General features: G+C 39.3%; 2 protein-coding genes across 2 annotated transcripts in view; both read left to right on the forward strand.

Moving 5' to 3' along the window:
- The window catches only part of LOC115008732 (integrin alpha-5-like), a 57623-nt gene extending 49562 nt beyond the window's left edge, over positions 1 to 8061 (forward strand). Inside the window, 10 exon segments of the mRNA XM_029432504.1 lie at positions 6 to 85; positions 734 to 814; positions 921 to 1026; positions 2019 to 2177; positions 2353 to 2460; positions 4967 to 5008; positions 5010 to 5081; positions 6265 to 6366; positions 6472 to 6594; positions 7266 to 8061. Of these exon segments, the coding sequence (XP_029288364.1) occupies positions 6 to 85; positions 734 to 814; positions 921 to 1026; positions 2019 to 2177; positions 2353 to 2460; positions 4967 to 5008; positions 5010 to 5081; positions 6265 to 6366; positions 6472 to 6594; positions 7266 to 7349 (957 nt within the window). The 3' untranslated portion in view covers positions 7350 to 8061.
- Positions 8062 to 10651: 2590 nt separating this feature from the next.
- Positions 10652 to 19758, forward strand: fbxo2 (F-box protein 2). Its single transcript, XM_029432046.1, has 6 exons — positions 10652 to 10747; positions 11643 to 11708; positions 12989 to 13115; positions 17913 to 18005; positions 18084 to 18222; positions 19169 to 19758. Exons 2-6 carry the CDS (start codon positions 11672 to 11674, stop codon positions 19301 to 19303), a joined length of 531 nt encoding a protein of 176 aa, XP_029287906.1. The 5' UTR covers positions 10652 to 10747; positions 11643 to 11671; the 3' UTR covers positions 19304 to 19758.
- Positions 19759 to 20135: the final 377 nt, after the last annotated feature.

Genomic DNA, 20135 nt, shown 5'->3' on the forward strand with positions numbered 1-20135 from the left:
CCTAGTTATGGGCCGGCCTTCGGTTCACTGTGCCCAGACTGAAGGACACTCACAATACTGTACAGTTTGAGCTCCAAATACGAAGGTAGGTCACTTTTCAGACAGTCCAGTACTGTATGGTACTTATTGTAAGTTGCTGTGGACGAAAGCGTTAGCTAAATGAACTGTAATGTAATGTAATGTGTGGTGAAATATCTACAACTATCTTAAAGGGATAGTTTGGGTTCTTAGAAGTGGGGTTGTATGAGGTACTTATCCATAGTCAGTGTGTTACCTACTGTAGATGGCCCAGTTTGGAGAAACATTCAGAAGTAGCAGCACAGAAGCTAAACGATGTACTGCTGTGGACGGGGGCAGCAGCTAAACGCATTTTAGACCTAAAAGAAAGACCCTCCTAAAGAAATCTGTTTTTAGGTAGGCCTTTCTTTTAGGTTGCTTCAAAAGATCCGAACTATCCCTTTAAACGTCCGAACATGTGTTGATGTTCCCACGTTATGCAAGTATATGTTTGTTTGGGGTTTTTTTTAAGTCTTAAAATTCAGTTTCCTTACAAACAAGTATTAAATGAACATTTTTAATATGTGTAGTTATCAATATTAGTTATTTTATGTTTAAAGTAATTCCAGAAATAAGTATATTTTGACAAGAGTATGTTTTAGGAAATAGTTTTACACTGTTTTGTCAGCCGATGACTAAATGTTGTTTCTGAAACAACCTTTTATTTCTGTTGTAGTAAAAATGCAAATAACTCGGAGAGTGAAGTGGTGCTGTTTGAGCTGGAGGTGGCTGCTGTGGCTGACGTCATTCTGCAAGGGTGAGGCTTCATTACCAATCCTTCCTCTACATCATTACATTACCATTATATAATAATCATCATTGTGGTTCCTGCCCAAAAAACCCTTTGTGTTTTTCTGTTGCAGTGTTTCTCGTCCAGACAAAGTCATCTTTCCCCCGCCCAACTGGAAGGTTAGTCAGAGTCTGAGGGAGGAGCAGGACATCGGCCCCGAGCTGCAGCAGGTCTATGAGGTACGCCCACATGTCCTTTATGCATTATCACAATTCATACTGCTCTCACATATCTGCTTTCAGTTGTAAATTAAAAGATAGGTACAATTTCTGTTGAATGATTATTAAGGGACTGTATGATAATTATAATAATAATTATTGTAACTTTTATTAGGTTATTTTTTTTATAAATTGTTTTACCTCATATTTAGATATTATTTTGGCTTTCCCTTGTGAGATGTATTATATAAAAAGAGATCAAAAATATGTCTTTCATGTGTTTTGCCATATTCAGAAGTCAACACACGTGTCACTGTAGCAGGGCTTAATCTCCTCTCACCACAGTTAAACAAGTAGTAGGTTCAACATGTCTGTATTGAGAAACACATGCATGTGGAGCTCGTTAGTGACTACTGGGTGAACGTTATCGCTAGCATAGTAACATGCCTGTGATTGGCTGAAGGGTGAGCAGGTAGTGACAACACTGCTGTCATTGAAAGTAACATTAAGAAATAAAAGAAAATGTGACTTTATGAAATAAAAACTTACATGAAACAAAAGTGGTATTAAACAGTATAAATACAACATTTAATTATTATTAGATGTGTTTTAATAGTTTCTTTAAATAACTTATCAAAATATTGGTTTATTTATATATTTTACTGAATTTCTTTTTATAATTATTTCTTTTATAATTTCTATTACAATATTATTTATTCATGCAATATTAAACATTTTAGGGCTCCTTGATAAATATATTGTTTAATATAAGTTTTTTTTGTAATAAGGGTCTTGCTATGAAACCCTCTCCACCCCAATAACGTTCGTACAGTCCATGTACACAACTACAGTATATGTAGCCTGATTATCTTTATATAACCTCCATCAGACGTGCAATGCAGCTGTCCTTCAACAAGATTTATTTCCCTCCAAAAAGCCCTTTGCCCCCTCTGAAGCAGGTGTTTGCCCAAACAGCAAACAAAGCAAAAGTTCAACCTCAATGTCTCTTTCAGTTGGTGAATAATGGTCCCAGTGTGGTCAGCCTGTCCACTTTAGAGGTGAGGTGTCCTCTGAGGGCGCACGGCCATGAGCTGCTCTACCCTGTGGAGGTGGTCACTGAGGGGCCGCTCAGCTGCTCCTCCAAACACACCTTCAATGCACTGAAACTCAAGGTGAGGACACACACACACACACACACACACACACACACACACACACACACACACACACACACACACACACACACAGCTTGGTTGGCATTGTGAGACCATTACCCTTAATATATTCTGAGCCTTCATCATTAGTTTGTGTTTGTAAATGACTCTGTGGATGTCTTTATGTCTGCAGCTCCAGCCTGCAGCAGCACAGGGGCCCACGTCACTGATATCCAGCCCTGAGCACCACATCCGGAGGAGGGAGGTGTACAGAGATCTTCTGTCTGAACAAGGAAACCTGGTGAGACAACATGAAAGAATAATAAATACTGTTCCGTGTACACAGGAACATAGTCATTTACTGGTACACATGCATTTACATAACATATTTCTATTGACCTCTTCCGGTATCCAGTTCTTACAATACATCCATGGTTACACTGGTAGTAATATAACCTCAAGTATCAAGCATGTAGCTGAGATGAAGAGCGGGCTACAGAGGTCTTCTTTCTAACTCCACACCCCACTCAGGCAATTCATCAGACTTCACACAGCTCACTGTGGAGCCTCAAAAAGCCTTTTTTGCAGATTTCCTCTCTACGTTCCTCTACACGCCTAACATTTACTCTGACATAAAACGACAAAATATTGATATCAATTTCATATTTGTGTGTCCAGAAATAGTTGTGTTTAGCCTAGCACAAAGACTGTAAGCAAGGTGCAATTGTTAGCCTAGCTAAGGCAACAATGTGCTTTTCAGAATCACAAAAGCTGCAGTATGTGATGCTGTATCTTTATATATATTTTACTTGCTGGCAGATCTAGCCAATTTAGAAGTGTAAAGTGACAAAATAACCAATTTTGGGTGGATTTACCTTTTCTTTTCTAACTTCCTGAGAACAGTTGTTCCTTATTAGGATAAAAGAGTTGACTCCATGTGTCCAATAAAGACCCCCAGGAGGTGTTTGTTTTTCTCCTCCTCTTTCCTCCATGAGCCAGCATGTGGAGGGAATCATGGTGACGCTGTTCACTCACCAACATACCACAACAGACGCTCTTCAATTGAGTCAATGGCTCTTGTGTTGGGTGTTCAGTCCCACAGGGTTTCACATGGGAGTGTGTTATCATTAGTGTGACGTGAAGCGACTTTTTTCAGTCTTGTGTGGGCTGTGCACATTCATGAAGTACATTTAGACCAAAATAGTCCAATCAAATTGTAGGAAGAGGTAGCTCTGCCTCTGAACTTGAACACAATTTGAATTATAATGAGATTATTTCTTTCAACAGAGGAAATGGGACTAGATATAATGAGCTCTGGTCAACATCTCCTGCTGCTTGCTCTAATTGTTTGGGAGATTAAGTTAATTAGGTTTGGGATTTGCTGGGTTCCTTTTGTGCGTCTTGCATCCACTGACTGCTGTATGTTTAACAGCTAATCTCTTATGGTGTTCAAATAAACCTTCTTTAAATTGGAGCAAATGACTTGCTTGCTGTCCCTCCATAACCTGCGAGCTTCATACAACAACAAACATGAAGCAAACAAACAAAGTCCCTTTTAAACTTTAAACAAGGAAAAACTGTGAGACAACTGAGGACACTGACGACAGTTAGCAGCTGCAGGGAGAAGCATCTCCAGAAGGAGACAATAGGATGGACAGAAGATTAGATAACAACGTTGCTCGGCCGTGGCATCGTGAGGTTGTGTTGATCACTGTTGCGGAAATTAAAAGTATAGTCACAGTGAGGTTGATGTCACAGTTTATTCCCCACCACGACACCACGACACTGACACCAGCGCTCTGGTGATTAAAAAACTATGAAATGTTGATTCTGTTCAAATGACCTCAAACCTAGCTTGGCATCTTTATGTCAATTTCTTGCCACTTATCGTCCGACATATAAAACAATACCAACATATCTGTAGTAAGCTAACTTTGGTCTGGCCCATTTATCACATACTGTCTAACTGTCTACCCATCTTAACTACTCTTTCAGGCTTTGTAGGCTAATTAACATACATTTTAATAAGAAAGATGCAGTATGGATTTCTCTTTTAAAAATGGATCGCCATGTGTAATGCTTTCAAATAGCTATTATATTATATATACTATTCTTTAAGGGGAGACACGTGTGAAGGAGTAAACATTTTAACTTTAGATATCACCATGAAACTTCCCCAGTTGATTACTTTAATTATGACAAATATTTTTTATATTACAAGTTTTCTGAAATTGCAAATGATGCCTTATCTTATTAAATATGTGGTCATTTGCATACATTTTCGGAACAGAAATCTGAACATTGGATAAAGCCAGGCTCAAAATTCTTATTTTCATGTTGTTGACATATTGGAGTAAAAGTTTTTTACTGAGGGAATTTTGGATATCTCTTTGTATCACACTATAAATCAGAAAGCACTGTCAACAGCCCTTTAAAAAAAATGGCAGCAATAGAATAAAATGTTCCGGCTATGAATGATATAGAAACTAACCCCTCTGTAAAAATCCCTTCAGATTATAGAGAGGAATACAACTGGAAGGTTTGGTGTATGTAAGTGCTGCTAAATGGAGACTTCTGGCTCAAAGTCTGAGGAAAAACTCACTTTTCAGAAAAATGCCTTTAAAGTTATGTATGTTTTGAATGTTGTGTCTCGCTCTATTTAAGAAAATAATAATTTAACATTTTATGGTTCTGCAGAATAAGCTGCAACAAATCATTTTGGTTTGAGACTTGCAATCCAGTCGTGAATGTCATAAATGGTGTTGGAAGCTGCGTTGCTGTGTTTGACTGGCTCTGTCCCTCCATAGACGTGCTCTACAGTGGAGTGCTGGCAGCTGCAGTGTGATGTCGGGACTGCTGGAGAGAGGTGCCAGCGTTATCCTGATGTTACGCTCCAGACTGTGGGCTGAAACCTTCATCGAGGTGAGACTACAGGACACACTGCTGCACGGTGCTGCTCTGCACAGTTGGTCATGTGTAATCTGTTAGTACAGGAAACTCAAGAGGGAAATACAGGCTGGATGATAAAAAAGCAACATAAAGTCAAACAACCTGTGTTCCTATACTGCCCTCTGCCAGGCACTTCATCAAACAACAATTTCAAATGTGTGTCCCAACTCCATACCACATGCTGATTCTAATTACTACTTTATATACCTACTTTCATAGTATATTTTAGCAGTTGTATTACCAGCAAACAATACAGCATGTCCATATATCAAAAAAGAAAATAATATACATCAAAAGAAAAAACAAGGACAAAGCAAAATGGTTTCCCAAAGACTACTAGTTTTTTTTTGTTTTTTGGCATCTTCCTGGGTAGAATTAATATATAGCAAACAGTATGGGGCTTGAGATAGGATGATTGAATATGTTTTTATGTATATGTTATGATTTTATCAGTTCTACCCTAGTGTTGTGGTAGCTATCACTCTGAATTGACCTAACAGTACGTAGTTGGATACCGTTAGCATTCTGGGCTCCCTCGGTGTTTGTTTATGCCCGAGCTTCTTTGTACTTTGTTTTGTTAACAATGCCGACCGTGTGTACATGTTAGTGCATGTGGGTGCCTTCCTTTGAAACTGTTGGCCCAGGAAACAGGTTTATAAAGAGACTAAGAGAGTGACCTCACATACTTAAGTAATATTTTACTTGATGTTTTCGGTAGCTAGCATTAGCAGGATAGCTAGCAGGCTAATAATTACGTTACATGGATTTAAGTCACTCGGCAGATCGAAGAAAAAGCTCATTAACAAGCTTAAGTATGTTACTAATGTTAATAAAATAACTCTAGACTGTGAAATGTAATACTCCAACCAACAAAATGTGAACGAAGGCTGACTTTTGTTTTGGTCTTAGGTGCTGGTACTGTAGTGTGACATTAGTGGTTCTGAATGTCGTATAAAGATTCTCTGATGTCTGAAAGTCTGAATTCTATTTTATGTGATTAAACATTTGGGGATAATTATTGAATATCTGTTATTTTTAGGGATTATTTGGCTTAATATGGGTAAACTTTTAAGATACTGAACAGTGCTACACAATATCAGATATTGGCAGCCTTAGTCCAGCCCTTGTTAAAATGTCCTTGTTTTCCTGTCCACAGAGGGTCTATAAGCAGTATGTTCTGGAGTGCTCTGTTCAGTACAAGGTGGACAAGATGCCTTATTCTATTCCTCCCAAATTCAAGCCATTAGGATCCAAAAAGGTAATTGGAAATTAGACATTTTTTATTGGATATTTACATGAGAATGTCAGTGAAATGATAAATTGGCAGAATCTCAACTGAAAGCTGTGGTCTCCTGTTGTTCAGGTGGTGATAGCTGTGATGTGGAACAAGCCGGAAACCCCTTTCCCTGTTCCAGTCTGGATCATCATCCTGGCTATTCTAGCTGGATTGCTATTACTCTCCCTGCTCATATATCTACTATACAAGGTAACAAGCTGATAAATAACCCTGCTTATACAAGATAATACCAGTTTCTGACTGGCTGGCATGTGTTAAAATATCATTTTAAGACACTTCTGGTACAGTTCAAATGTGGGTTTGTTGGTTTTGCGACAGACCTACTACAAAATACACAAAACAGCCACACAGGAATGCAAAACCACCACAAAGAAGAGACACAAAACCACCACAAAGAGACACAAAACCACCACAAAGAAGAGACACAAAACCACCACAAAGAAGAGACACAAAACCACCACAAAGAGACACAAAACCACCACAAAGAGACACAAAACCACCACAAAGAAGAGACACAAAACCACCACAAAGAGACACAAAACCACCACAAAGAAGAGACACAAAACCACCACAAAGAGACACAAAACCACCACAAAGAGACACAAAACCACCACAAAGAAGAGACACAAAACCACCACAAAGAGACACAAAACCACCACAAAGAAGAGACACAAAACCACCACAAAGAGACACAAAACCACCACAAAGAGATGCAAAACCACCACAAAGAGATGCAAAACCACCACAAAGAGATGCAAAACCACACACTAACACAAACAATCACAAGGATACACAAACTGTCCCCCCTTTGTGTCGGATGTATTTGTATCTGATCTCCCTCTCTCCACATTTTCCTCCAGATGGGCTTCTTTAAAAGGTCAGATCCGTACGGTACGACCATGGAGAAGGCCCAGCTCAAACCCCAGGCGTCCTCTGAAGCTTAGATCCAAGAAGGAGCCTCCCCTGCAGCTGTTCCACAGAACTGGAATCACCGTCACGTGCCCAAACAAATATGGAAACTTGCTAATGATGAGCAGGAAACCCATTTATGAAGGGACAGTTATGGCTGCTGTATCACTGGACCTGCACTAAAATGCCAAAAGCAGGAAAGACTACAAGGGTCATGCAGTTGAATAATGCACTGCTGTTTTGGACGTGCATTTGTACAATCAGGGCACGGTTTATGAAGCTTCTTCAGAAAGAGCAGCAATAAGAGTTTGCTCTTCAGAAGGTAATCCCTGCGGGAAAAACCTTCGTTGGAAAATACACCTCGCACTCAATGTGTTGACCAGGAAAAGATTAGAACTTCACAGCCCATATCAGTACAGGACAAAAATGCACCTCCTACAAAAGGCACTAATGCTACAGTATTTCTTCATTCCTAAAAGGTGTGTTTTAAGCCATGTTTGCAATCCCTGCCTTTGTATGATTTATACACCACTCTTTATTTATGGCACAGTGTTGTTCCTATTGGTTGTTGAATGTTGTACTGTACTGTCTGCACGACAATCCTGATGAAACTGCAATTTTTAACTTGAATTATCCCTCTCCCATATTGGGAGGTATGTTGTGTATGTTGTAATGTATGTAATGTATTCATTGTGTTATGACCCATCGGTGTTGTGGCCCAGAATAAAGCCTCATTTTATATACCCACCCAGAATGTTATCAATGTGCTAGTCGTGAGTATGTTGGGCATGAAGAGTGTAATAACCATTGAAAAGCATTCAGTAACAGCAGGTAGATTCAGTTTTCTTTCAGAATTTGTATTTTTTCACCATTTGACAATAACAACAACATCATTGTAGTCGGGAATTAACATCCAATACTTTCTTGTCAGATGCCAGTTCTGCAAAATTAGAACTACACAAAACTGCATTTCTCTTCGACAATAGCTCCCTCTGCTGGTGATGCATGTTACTGCCACTATACGGATGCCTTCATGTGCTTTCACAGATTTCTAGTACTTTACAGTTTTTTTTACAATCGTTAAACTAATTTCTCTGAATCTTTGGCTCATTTTCTGCAAACTCTCCAAACTTTGATAACAGGATACTAAGGTGAAGCATTGTTGGACAAAGTACTCAGATCCTTAACTTAAGTAAAAACATTGTAGAAATACTGTGTTACAAATATAATTCCTGCATTATAACTTTTACTTCAGTAAAATATTAAAGGTTTTAGCATTAAAAGGTACTTAAAGTACTAAAAGTTGAAATACTTGTTAGGCACAGCAGACCATATCAGAATAATACATGTTATATTATTGGAGAATAGTTATTGATGCATTAATGTGTTTGTCACTTTAATGTAGCAGCTGGTGAAGAAGGAGCTTTTGTTTTTGTTTTTATTATATATATACTGTACTGCTGGGTTCCTCTTAACCTATAATCATATATAATCAATTATTTGATGATTATATTTTTAATTATTAATCTGAATCTGAATCTTCAGAGTTACTAAAACTGTCAGATAAATGTAGTGCTGTAAAAAGTGCGATATTTCCCTCTGAGTATTGGAATGGATGAAGTAGCAGAAAATGGAAATACTCAGGTACAGAACAAGTACTTCAAAATTGTGCTTAAGTACAGTACTTGAGTAAACATAATGTCCACCATTGTGTATATCTACTCAAATATAAAAATAAACCAATACAGTAATGGGTATTCATAACTGAAGACTAAGGTGTACCTAATTAAATTAAATTAAATATAACAGGACATTGTCATTAACCACGGAGACAACTTTGTTGCCTTAGTAGTAATGGATGGATGGATTGACACTATTTGGGTAAATGTACTTAGTTAAACATTTTTTAACCAAAACAGCAGAATGAAAATCCTTGTGAGGACTGAGTTGTTACTGGGTATCATAACTTCCTCATCACATTACTTGACAGTAAGGATGATGCACTACTTCACACAGGGGCAGGACATGGAGACCTGATAACTAATACACAGATACTGAAGAAGTAATGATTCAATACTCTGTAACAACTCTTTATGATGCACCACAGACACAGGCTAATGATGACAACACTTGAGGAGACAGAAACATTGAAACTAATAAGTGGGTAATAATGAAGTAATGATTTGTTGCTGGTTAAGTGGCGATGTACCTCGGGGTTGTTTCCCATCCATACAGCCTTATCACAAACGTCACATCATCTCAAGATCTATTTGTAAGACAGCAGTGAGAGACTGATATAGATGAGTTTCAGGATGATGAGTGGGACGGAGACATCCACTCCTCCTCCCTCTACACCCGTCACAGTCTGATCTAACTGAACCTCATTCGTTGCATCTACTGGACCAAGGTCAGGCTTTCTAAAATTAATCCTGACATCGACCGTTTATTAGCAGACTCCTGTTTCATTGATGCACATTTTTTACCTTCTGCACGTCAATGTTTGACTCTATTTCTAAAGCATTTAAAGCCATCATTGATCCTTCCCCCATCATTGCTCTCATTGGCCTTGACCTAAAAATACTTAATCTACCTAATACCTAATCGACAAATAGTTGATTTCACATGGGCTGGAAGTCACTCAACCACCTTTTCAAATACACTGGATGATAGATTTAATCAGTTGCTTTCATGTTGAAAAGATAAGTTACACACAACAAGACAATGCAGAGAAATGTCTTTTTATCTGGGACCCATCGGTCTCTCAGCGCCGTTTGACCTGCTCTCAACTATCCACAAGAACATAACCAACCTTATACCAATACTCAGAGATACGTTTGTGGGTTTAGTTTTGCTTGAAGTGTGTGTTTGTTTTCTGTTGAGATGGTATCTAGTGTATCTGCTCAGGTTAGTGGGAGGGAGGAGGGGATTGTTATATGTCAAATCTTTGTCAACTATGTAATATCTTCTCTTCTCATTTCCATAAAAACAGTAAAAACAAAGTTTAAATACATTTTGATTCATGCATTTGTTTTATATTTAGGTATAGGCCCTAAACCCCTGTCCTGAGACCCTCTATGTTCTTGCTTCTTGCTGAGCATTTGACATGTTTCTACTTCTGTATTTGTTGTGTTGTTGCGTTAAAGAAGAGCGCTGAATGTTTTATGTGTTTAACTGACATTAGTGCTGAGTGTGTGTATGTGTGGTTCTGCTGGGTGGATGCTTTCCCTAACCTGCAGATTGAGTGTTTTTATGTCTCTCCTCGGCTCTCCCTCCCTTCCCCTCTCTCACTGCATATGTGTGTGTGTGTGTGTGTGTGTGTGCTCCCTCGCTATAAAAGCCACACTGTCACGAGGGCGCTACCCTGCAGAGGAGCTCAAGTGTAAGAGAGAGAAAGAGCCAGACGAAAGAGAAGACTGCACTTGCCTCCCTCGCTGTGAGTAACATGTTTGCTGCCTTATCTGTTTAAAGCGAGCAGTGTGTCATTAAGAGTAAAGCATGACATTAATGTGCAAGTACTGCATCTTTTATGCCTGTGACTTTGAGTCTGCAGGGGCAGATGACTCAGCTGTTTGTGTTTGGAGCTGTGTTTGGAGATCTAAAGAGTGTTTAATGCACACACACATCTGGTAGACTAACTCCAGGTAAAGCTTTTCTGACCTCATCTCTAACAAAGACCCAAACCTGCTTCTTTCTTAGATCGTTTGTATTGTTTGTTTTGTGACTTGTTTTAACGTTACAAACCCTGAAGTAAACAAACATTTGGCACAATGTGGATCACCAAATATGAAAGAATATTTTAGGGTTTCTGATCTGGTATGTACACATGAGGTCATACTGGTTAACAAAAGTTAAAAATAATACATTACTATAGTCATTCTAAATACTTTCAAGTACATTTTAGGGTGACATCCTCAAAACAACCCCAAAACAGGCCCTTAAACCAGAGGTTTCGATAGTTTCTATGGCAACATGCTATCCCTGGTTGTTTTCCTGCTGACTGATGTCTGTTTGATGACTGGTTGATCCTCTGTGATACCTCCTATTCAGCATGTAAAGAGAGAGGCTTTGCCCCGTCTGCTGTGCTGTGAGTCAGCACACAGGGTATTAGTGTTGTGGTTTGAAATCTGTGGAGGTGACCCGGCCCGGTTTGGCACTCTGTTTGAGACATCAGTATGAGGATATGGCAGCATCCTCCTCTGGAGAGGACGCAGATGCAGTTTGGAACAAACCGATGCCTCATTGGAGCGGTTGGATGGGATCCGGACAGCTCGATACAAACTGCAGCAGCGACCATTATTGATCTAAGTTGCTGTTTCTTTTTTCTGTAGGCCCTGCCTTCTCTGTAAACGCTGTAGTCATGGCCAAAAACCTGCTGAAGAACCCCAGTGGGGAAGGTAAGAGGTCATTTTCTTCACAGAGGATCTGAAACTATGTAATTGGATCAGAGGTGGATCTACTCTGTGGCCTGACACCCTGGGTAGAAAGGAGAGGAACTTGGTTCCTATATCCATGGAAGTTTATATTGTGGTGTGGAGGCCAGAAAAGCTTTTCTCACAGCACATATTTTGACTTGTCACAGTAAAAAAAGCACAGGTGTAAATAATGAAATGAATGATGGCTGTATTTCATTTAGCTGCTATACTTTCAGGTTCCTGGTATTGTTAGTGCCCGCTCACTGTTAGTGTTGTTAGTAACACCTGTGTTTTTCCTACCATGATGAATAAAGGTCTGCAGTAGGTGTGTTTACCTCCAACGGCCACAAGGGGCAACAATGAGCCCATTCCAAACTTGCAAGCAACACTAAAGTGAGATTTATGATTTATCAAAAGTGAACAGTATTTTTCAAGAGTAAAAACTAAAACAATGAAGAATAACTGGTTGTTTTTTTTAAGGGGAGAATCTGAGAATCCCTGCAGTGGATGACACAGTCCCCAAAAGGGGCTCGGGTTCTAGAGCGGTCAGTAAAAGCGGTGTCTTTGCCAAAAGGTCGACTATTTATATTTGCTTAGCAAATACATATATTTAAAAGTGGCCAACAATCCATCTGCTAATCTGAGCACATGCGTCTGCTCACAAGACTGTCAGGCTGGAAACAGCTCAGCCATGATCTGAATATCCCTCACTGTTTGTTATTGACTGTACTTTACTGAATCAACCACGCTGAGCAGCACACAGAGCTAAATCTGAGCTCATTCTTAAAGGAATCGTACAACATTTTGGGAACGACGCTTATTCACATTCTTGCCGTGACTTAGATGAGAAGATTAATACCATTCTCTACATGTCTATATAGTAAATACAAGGCTATATAGCTTAGCTTAGCACAACAGGAAACAATTGGAAACAGCTAGCCTGGCTCTGTTCAAAAGTAACAATATCTGCCAACCAGCACCTGTAAAGCTGATGTACGCAGCATACTGACTAAATAATGTCAACACAAATGAGCTCAACTGTATCATGATCTTCAGCAGCAGCCTCTTGAGATGTGGTTGATGCTCTGAGAAAGCCAGTACCATTTTCAAGGTCCAGAATAATCTCTGTCACTCAAGCCTCTTTTGTTGCAGGTCAAATTTAACTCAACCTGCTCATGGAATTGAGCTTGATTTGATGTGTAGACAGCAGAACATATACAGTACTGCTGTTGGCAGCCTGAGACTGTGCATTTCCCTTCCAGAGCTTTTTGAATTCTGGGAGCTGACAGAGAATGGTGGGAGTCAGTGGAAGGTGGAGGAAATGCCGGGAGACTGTGGCTTCGACTTCTGCCTCGACGGAGTGACCAAATACTTTGCGACCTCCTTTGAGTGAGTGTGTATTACTGTATATATGGTCAAGTGACTCTATTTAAATATTAGAAAATCAATGCATTGCTCATGTCTCATGTCTCATGTTTATAAGCTACATTCTTAGTACGCTCAGCTTTAAGACATAGGTAAGTGGAATATCAATGGGTTACTTGGGAACTATAACCCCAAAATAATTGGGATCCAATCTCCAGAATTATAATTATGGTGTTTACATTCAAATTATGAGGATTAGTTGAGCTACAGGAAAACAACTTGATAAAGATATTGATATTTTGCCCTCAGATTAATCAACTATTGAGAATAAATCATCCATTTGAAAAAGTCTGGGGAATTTAAATACATCAATGAAAAAAGATTTATTTTTTGGTATCTCCAAATTAGAAGCTATTTACATAATCCTGAATTTAGAGGGAAGTCAATACATGTCCTTACATACATACATTTATACAATATCTATGGAAATACTATGAAACAACTAATGTAACAATGGGGAGAGATACTGTACGTAGAACAACACATACAACTACTGCGTCCAGTAAATACATACAAATACATTTGATCACTCCCCTTCAACAATCTATAATGTATCAGTAGGAGGATGTGGGGAAAACATGCTTCATACAGTCATGTTTTGTTTTTGCCCAATGTTGGCCAAGATGTTGTGTGAAGAAATGTCCAATAATTTATTGGAAAGGCACTTATTTTGGAGAATTGGTAATACTCTGTAGATAGCCAACTGACATTTTGAATATATGATATATGTTTAGTTTAAATTTGAAGGATTTCTGCTTTGAGAGTTAAAACTTAATTATAGTGACAGAAATCATGTTCATGCATTTATGAAATAAATAAAAGGGAGAATTCAAATCGTGGAGAAAATGACATGCAAGTTGAGAGCGAAGTTACAAGTAACTGAAAGAAGATGGAAAACACATATATATATATATATATATATATATATATATATATATATATATATATATATATGTATATATATATATATATATATATATGTATATATATATATACATATATATATTTATGTTTTCATAAAAGGCCAGTTTTGAGCTTGCTTATATTGTTACAAATAATGTTTTTTCAGCTCATCTGGTTTTTTTTACAAATTCCAATGAAAGGTTATGTATATAAAGAAATAAAAAAATATCTGTCATTTGAATGCAACGTATGTATATACTGTGTATATATATATACACAGTTAGGTCCATAAATATTTGAACATTGACACAATGTCCATCATTTTGGCTCTGTACACCACCACTGAAACTAATCAAGTCTATGGTTAACAGAAGAGAAGTTATACATGAAAACCTAATTAAAATAAACACCACCGCTGCAAAAGTGCAACTAAATCGAAAAATTAAATGTGGGCTCTTAAACATCAGATCTTTATCAACGAAAAGTCTTGTTAGACCTCAGTGCTGCTTTCGACACTGTTGATCATGACATTCTACTACAGAGACTGGAACATTGTGTTGGCATAAAAGGAACCGCACTAAGCTGGTTCAAGTCCTATTTATCTGAGCGATCTCAATTTGTACTTGTTAACGATAAATCCTCCATGACAGCCAAAGTCAGTCTTGGAGTTCCGCAGGGTTCTGTACTTGGACCAATTCTATTCACCTTATATATATGCTTCCTTTGGGCAATATTATAAGGAACCACTCTATAAACTTTCATTGTTATGCGGATGATACCCAATTATATCTATCAATTAAACCAGATGAAACCAATCAATTGGCTAAACTTCAAGCATGCCTTAAGGACATAAAAACTTGGATGTCTATCAACTTTTTGATGTTAAACACAGACAAAACTGAAGTTATTATACTTAGTCCTAAACGCCTCCGAAACGCATTTTCTAATGACATAGAAGCTCTGGATGGCATTAACTTGGCCTCCAGCACCACTGTAAGGAATCTTGGCGTCATCTTTGATCAAGATCTGTCGTTTAACTCCCACATAAAACAAATCTCAAGGACTGCCTTCTTTCATCTACGTAACATTGCAAAAATAAGACACATCCTGTCACAAAATGATGCAGAAAAACTAGTCCATGCATTTGTTACTTCAAGGCTGGATTACTGCAACTCATTGTTATCAGGTTGTCCCAAAAAGTCGCTTAAGACTCTTCAGTTGATCCAAAATGCAGCGGCACGTGTATTGACAAGAACAAGGAAACGGGATCATATTACTCCTGTATTAGCTGCACTGCACTGGCTCCCGGTAAAATACAGAATAGAATTCAAAATCCTTCTCCTGACTTACAAATCAATTAATGGTCAGGCTCCAGCATATCTTAAAGATCTCATAGTACCTTATAAACCAACTAGAGCATTACGCTCCCAGACTGTAGGGTTATTTGTGGTTCCTAGAGTCTCTAAGAGTACAATGGGAGCCAGAGCCTTCAGCTATCAAGCTCCTCTCCAGTGGAACCAGCTTCCAGTTTGTGTTCGGGAGGACAGACACACTCTCCACATTTAAGAGTAGGCTAAAGACTTTCCTTTTTGATAAAGCTTATAGTTAGAGCTGGCTCAGGTTTGCCCTGGATCAGCCCCTAGTTATGCTGCTATAGGCTTAGACTGCCGGGGGACACCTCCCTGCTCTCTTCCTTCTCTTCCTCTCTCCTCCCCTCCCTCTCTTCTTCTCCCTCTCTATCTGTATGCATTTATGTAAATGTATTTTACTAACTCACCATCCGGGGTGTCATCCCCAGAGTGTTTGTCTCTCATGTGGCAGGTTGCCACTGATAAAGTTTACGTCAGGATCATGAATCGTGACAGCGCCTGCTGACCTGGTCCTGCTGGACACCGGGAAGCCTTATTGACATTTTCCTGGATTCATCCATACTTTTTATTTTTTTTTTCCAACACAACATAATTTCTGTCAAATGTTGTATTTGTACTATGTTATTTATCCTGTACACACGACATCTATTGCACGTCTGTCCGTCCTGGGAGAGGGATCCCTCCTCAGTTGCTCTCCCTGAGGTTTCTTCCATTTTTCCCCCTTTAATTTTGGGGTTTCTTTTAGGAAGTTTTTCCTTGTGCGATGCGAGGGTCTAAGGACAGAGGATGTCGTAACCTGTACAGTCTGTAAAGCACACTGAGACAAATGTATAATTTGTGATATTGGGCTATACAAATAAATTTGATTTGATTTGATTTGACAATGGACTTGAAATTAAACAATCAATATGTGCTTTAAGTGCAGACTTTCAGCTTTAATTTGAGGGTATTTACATCCAGATCAGATGAATGGTGGAGGAATTACAACACATTTTATACGTGGTATCCCCTTTTTAAGGGACCAAAAGTAATTGGACAATTGGCTGCTCAGCTGTTCCATGGCCATGTGTGTGTTGTTTCCTCGTTAGTTCATTTACAAGGAGCAGATAAAAGGTCTAGAGTTAATTTCAAGTGTGGTATTTGCTTTTGGAATTTGTTGAGGTCAACTCTCAATATGAAGTCTAAAGAGCTGTCACTATCAGTGAAGCAAGTCATCATTAGGCTGAAACATCAAAACAAACCCATCAGAGAAATGGCAAAAACATTAGGTGTGGCCAAATCAAGTGTTTGGTACATTCTTAAAAAGAAAGAACGCACTGGTGAGCTCAGCAACACCAAAACCTCTTGAAGACCATGGAAGACAACTGTGGTGGATGTCAGAAGAATTATTCTCCTGGTGAAGAAAGAGCCCTTCACAACAGTTGGCCAGATCAAGAACACTCTCCAGGAGGTACAGTGGGTGTATCTGTGTCAAAGTCAACTATCAAGAGAAGACTTCACCAGAGTAAATACAGAGTGTTCACCACACAATGTAAACCATTGGTGAGCCTCAAACACAGGAAGACCAGATTAGAGTTTGCTAAAACGCATCTACAAAAGCCTGTAAGGTTCTGGAATAACATCCTGTGGACAGATGAGACAAAGATCAACTTGTAGAATGATGGGAAGAGAAGAGTATGGAGAAGGGAAGGAACTGCTCATGATTCAAAGCACACCACCTCATCAGTGAAGCATGGTGGTGGTCGTGTTATGGTGTGAGCATGTATGGCTGCCAATGGAACTGGTTCCCTTGTATTTATTGATGATGTGACTGCTGACAAAAGCAGCAGGATGAACTCTAAAGTGTTTCTGGCAATATTATCTGCTCATATTCAGCCAAATGCTTCAGAACTCATTGGACGGCGCTTCACAGTGCAGATGGACAATGACCCAAAGCATACTGCAAAAGCAACCAAAGAGTTTTTTAAGGCAAAGAAGTGGAATGTTCTGCAATGGCCAAGTCAGTCACCTGACCTGAATCCAACTGAGCATGCATTTCACTTGCTGAAGACAAAACTGAAGGGAAACTGCCCAAAGAACAAGCAGGAAGTGAAGACAGCTGCAGTAAAGGCCTGGCAGAGCCTCACCAGGGACCAAACCGCGTCTGGTGAAGTCTATGGGTTCCAGACTTCGGGCTGTTATTGACTGCAAAGGATTTCTAACCAAATAGAAAAAGTGACAATTTAATTTATGATTATGTTACTTTGTCCAATTACTTTTGGTCCCTTAAATACCCTCAAATTAAAGCTGAAAATCTGCACTTAAAGCACATATTGATTGTTTAATTTCCATTCCAAGTCCAAGTCCATTGTGGTGGTGTACAGAGCCAAAATGATGAAAATTGTGTCAATGTCCAAATATTTATGGACCTAACAGTATATATATATATACATACACATATATACACATATGTTTAATTATTTATTTCTGAAAAAAATGTGTGTCCTAGGTTGTGTCTGAAGAGACAGGTGATCGACTTGTTAGCGGAGGATTACTCTAGTGAACAGCTGGACGCTCAGCCTCCCGTCACAGTGGACGACTGGTACGACAGACTGACATGCACATGCCCTCCTGCTGTAAGTGGGTAATGTCACCGATTAATGAGCGCCTCGTCCTGCAGGTACTGCGGGAGGTCGGATTGTGGCTGCACCTACCAGATGACCGTGACACTGCTGGACGAGAACCAGGAGATTATGCAGGAGTTCAAACCTGAGCCAGTGACTCTTGACCCCGACAGTGACGACTGCTCATGGAAGCAGGTACGGAGAGTACGCTCTGTACATTCAGTCGCTCGTGTGTGATTCTACATCGAACAAATGATGGTCAAAGAGGTTCACATTCATTACTACATGTTCTGTTTGTCTACACATTCAAATTCCATGACTCCACTTGAGGTCACACACATGCTCTTAGCCCAGGCCCTCTGACACTCACCTTTGTAACAACACATAGGAGCTGATCTGATGATTATCAGCAGGACAGCATTTATCTGTGCCTTCCAAAACTCTTACACAACAAAGGTTTGGTAAGCTTTAGGCAACACAAATTACTTAGTTAGGTTTAGGGAAAGATCATGGTTCTGGTTGAAATTAGTATGTAACAAATTGCAGTCCTCGTTACAAATGAATCCTACGGAAATGTGATGCTACAATGCAACAATTGAACCAGGTTCAACCATGTTGCCAGATGACCCTCCATTGACACCCCGGCCGGACCGGCTCTATTGAAATGAATGGGAGGGTCTGAATGCGGCCTTAGATAAGGTCAAACATCGTCTCAACAGTTTGTAGAACTGCAAATGCAAGGTGCTGTCATCAGTGGGCCATAGTCTCAATCACCATTGTGTTGCCTCATTCGGCAATAGATAGAGACTTAACAGACTTAAATTAAAATCCTCAAGATTATTACTTTAAGTTTAGGGAATGATCGTGGTCATGGTTAAAAAAAAAGGCAATGCTGACTGTTGACTAACAGATGTCTTTGTGTTGAAGTGCGATGTCTTGTTCCCCCGTCCACCCTGACCTCATCCTTATGTGGACTCTATAACGTCACCTGACTTCCTCCTTTGCTTCCATCATAATTACTTCGGCCACGACAGGGCGCTGTCACGCGCACATAAGCGCGACTGATGTTGCTGTTCTCTCTTGTCCACACACTTTACACTGTACGGATCACAGTGGGTTTCTCTCTCTGTTTGAACTCCAGGTCAGCCACACATTTGCTGACTATGGCCCTGGAATGCGTTTCATCACCTTTGAACATGGAGGACAGGACACCAAGTTCTGGGACGGTTGGTTTGGAGTTCGGGTCACTGGGAGCTCCGTGACTGTGGAGATCTGAAGGAGAGGAAAAAGAGAGAAAGGAGAAGGAAACCAAGTAGTTTTAACACTGAAAGGTAAAGGAGGAAGGCGGGGACAGAGAACTGGAGTCATGTACGGACTGCAGGGTGGAGTGGAGGTTTCAAGGTTTCAAGAGGACCGGCTTTGCCTCGTACGCATAGCTTAGTAATGCTGTTCATGCTGTGGAAACATACTGCTGCTATGAAGACTGTACTTACAACTAACTTGTGAAACACTATCATGGTGGCACAGCGGCTTTACTAACTTTAAAATATTAAAATGAGTGCTTGCAACACAGACATTAATATGATCTGTTAACTGCTACCTCTGCACAGTGACTTACCCTGCTGTTAAACTCAAGGACGTGTTTAGTGGGTGGAGTTGTTGAGAGAGGTTTGACATTCAAGTTTGAATTAAATGATAAAATAAATGGTTAACACATAATTTCCTGTTTTGTCACGTTTACCATTCTTTTTAAGATCTTAACGACTGAATGTCATCTTACTTCATCCCAAGATAGTTGAATTTTTACTGTAAATGGTCATATTCACTGGTGTACGGTCCGTAGGTGGTTCAACATGTGAGGCAGAGGATATGCAGACTGGTATTACATGCTCAAGTATAATAATAATAATAATAATAATAATAATAATAATAATAATATACTTGAATATCCCCATTTTATTTTACTTCTACTTCACTACTTCAGAGTGAAATATTATATACTCAAGGAAAATTCAAGTACTTAAAAAGTATAATTAGGTATAGTTCTTTAGTAAATATTGTTACCACTGCCCCTAAACTGAGCACTGAACACCTTATACTCACTTGCC

The sequence above is a fragment of the Cottoperca gobio genome, chromosome 5, assembly GCF_900634415.1.
Source record: "Cottoperca gobio chromosome 5, fCotGob3.1, whole genome shotgun sequence".
Classification (NCBI taxonomy): Eukaryota; Metazoa; Chordata; class Actinopteri; order Perciformes; family Bovichtidae; genus Cottoperca; species Cottoperca gobio.

Bases quoted from the DNA above. Each gene is read 5' to 3' on its own strand.
- fbxo2 (XM_029432046.1), top strand. From the start codon at position 11,672: ATGGCCAAAAACCTGCTGAAGAACCCCAGTGGGGAAG. The intron at 11,709-12,988 runs GTAAGAGGTCAT...TTTCCCTTCCAG, and splicing joins GAAGAACCCCAGTGGGGAAG to AGCTTTTTGAATTCTGGGAG. The intron at 18,223-19,168 runs GTACGGAGAGTA...TTTGAACTCCAG, and splicing joins ACGACTGCTCATGGAAGCAG to GTCAGCCACACATTTGCTGA.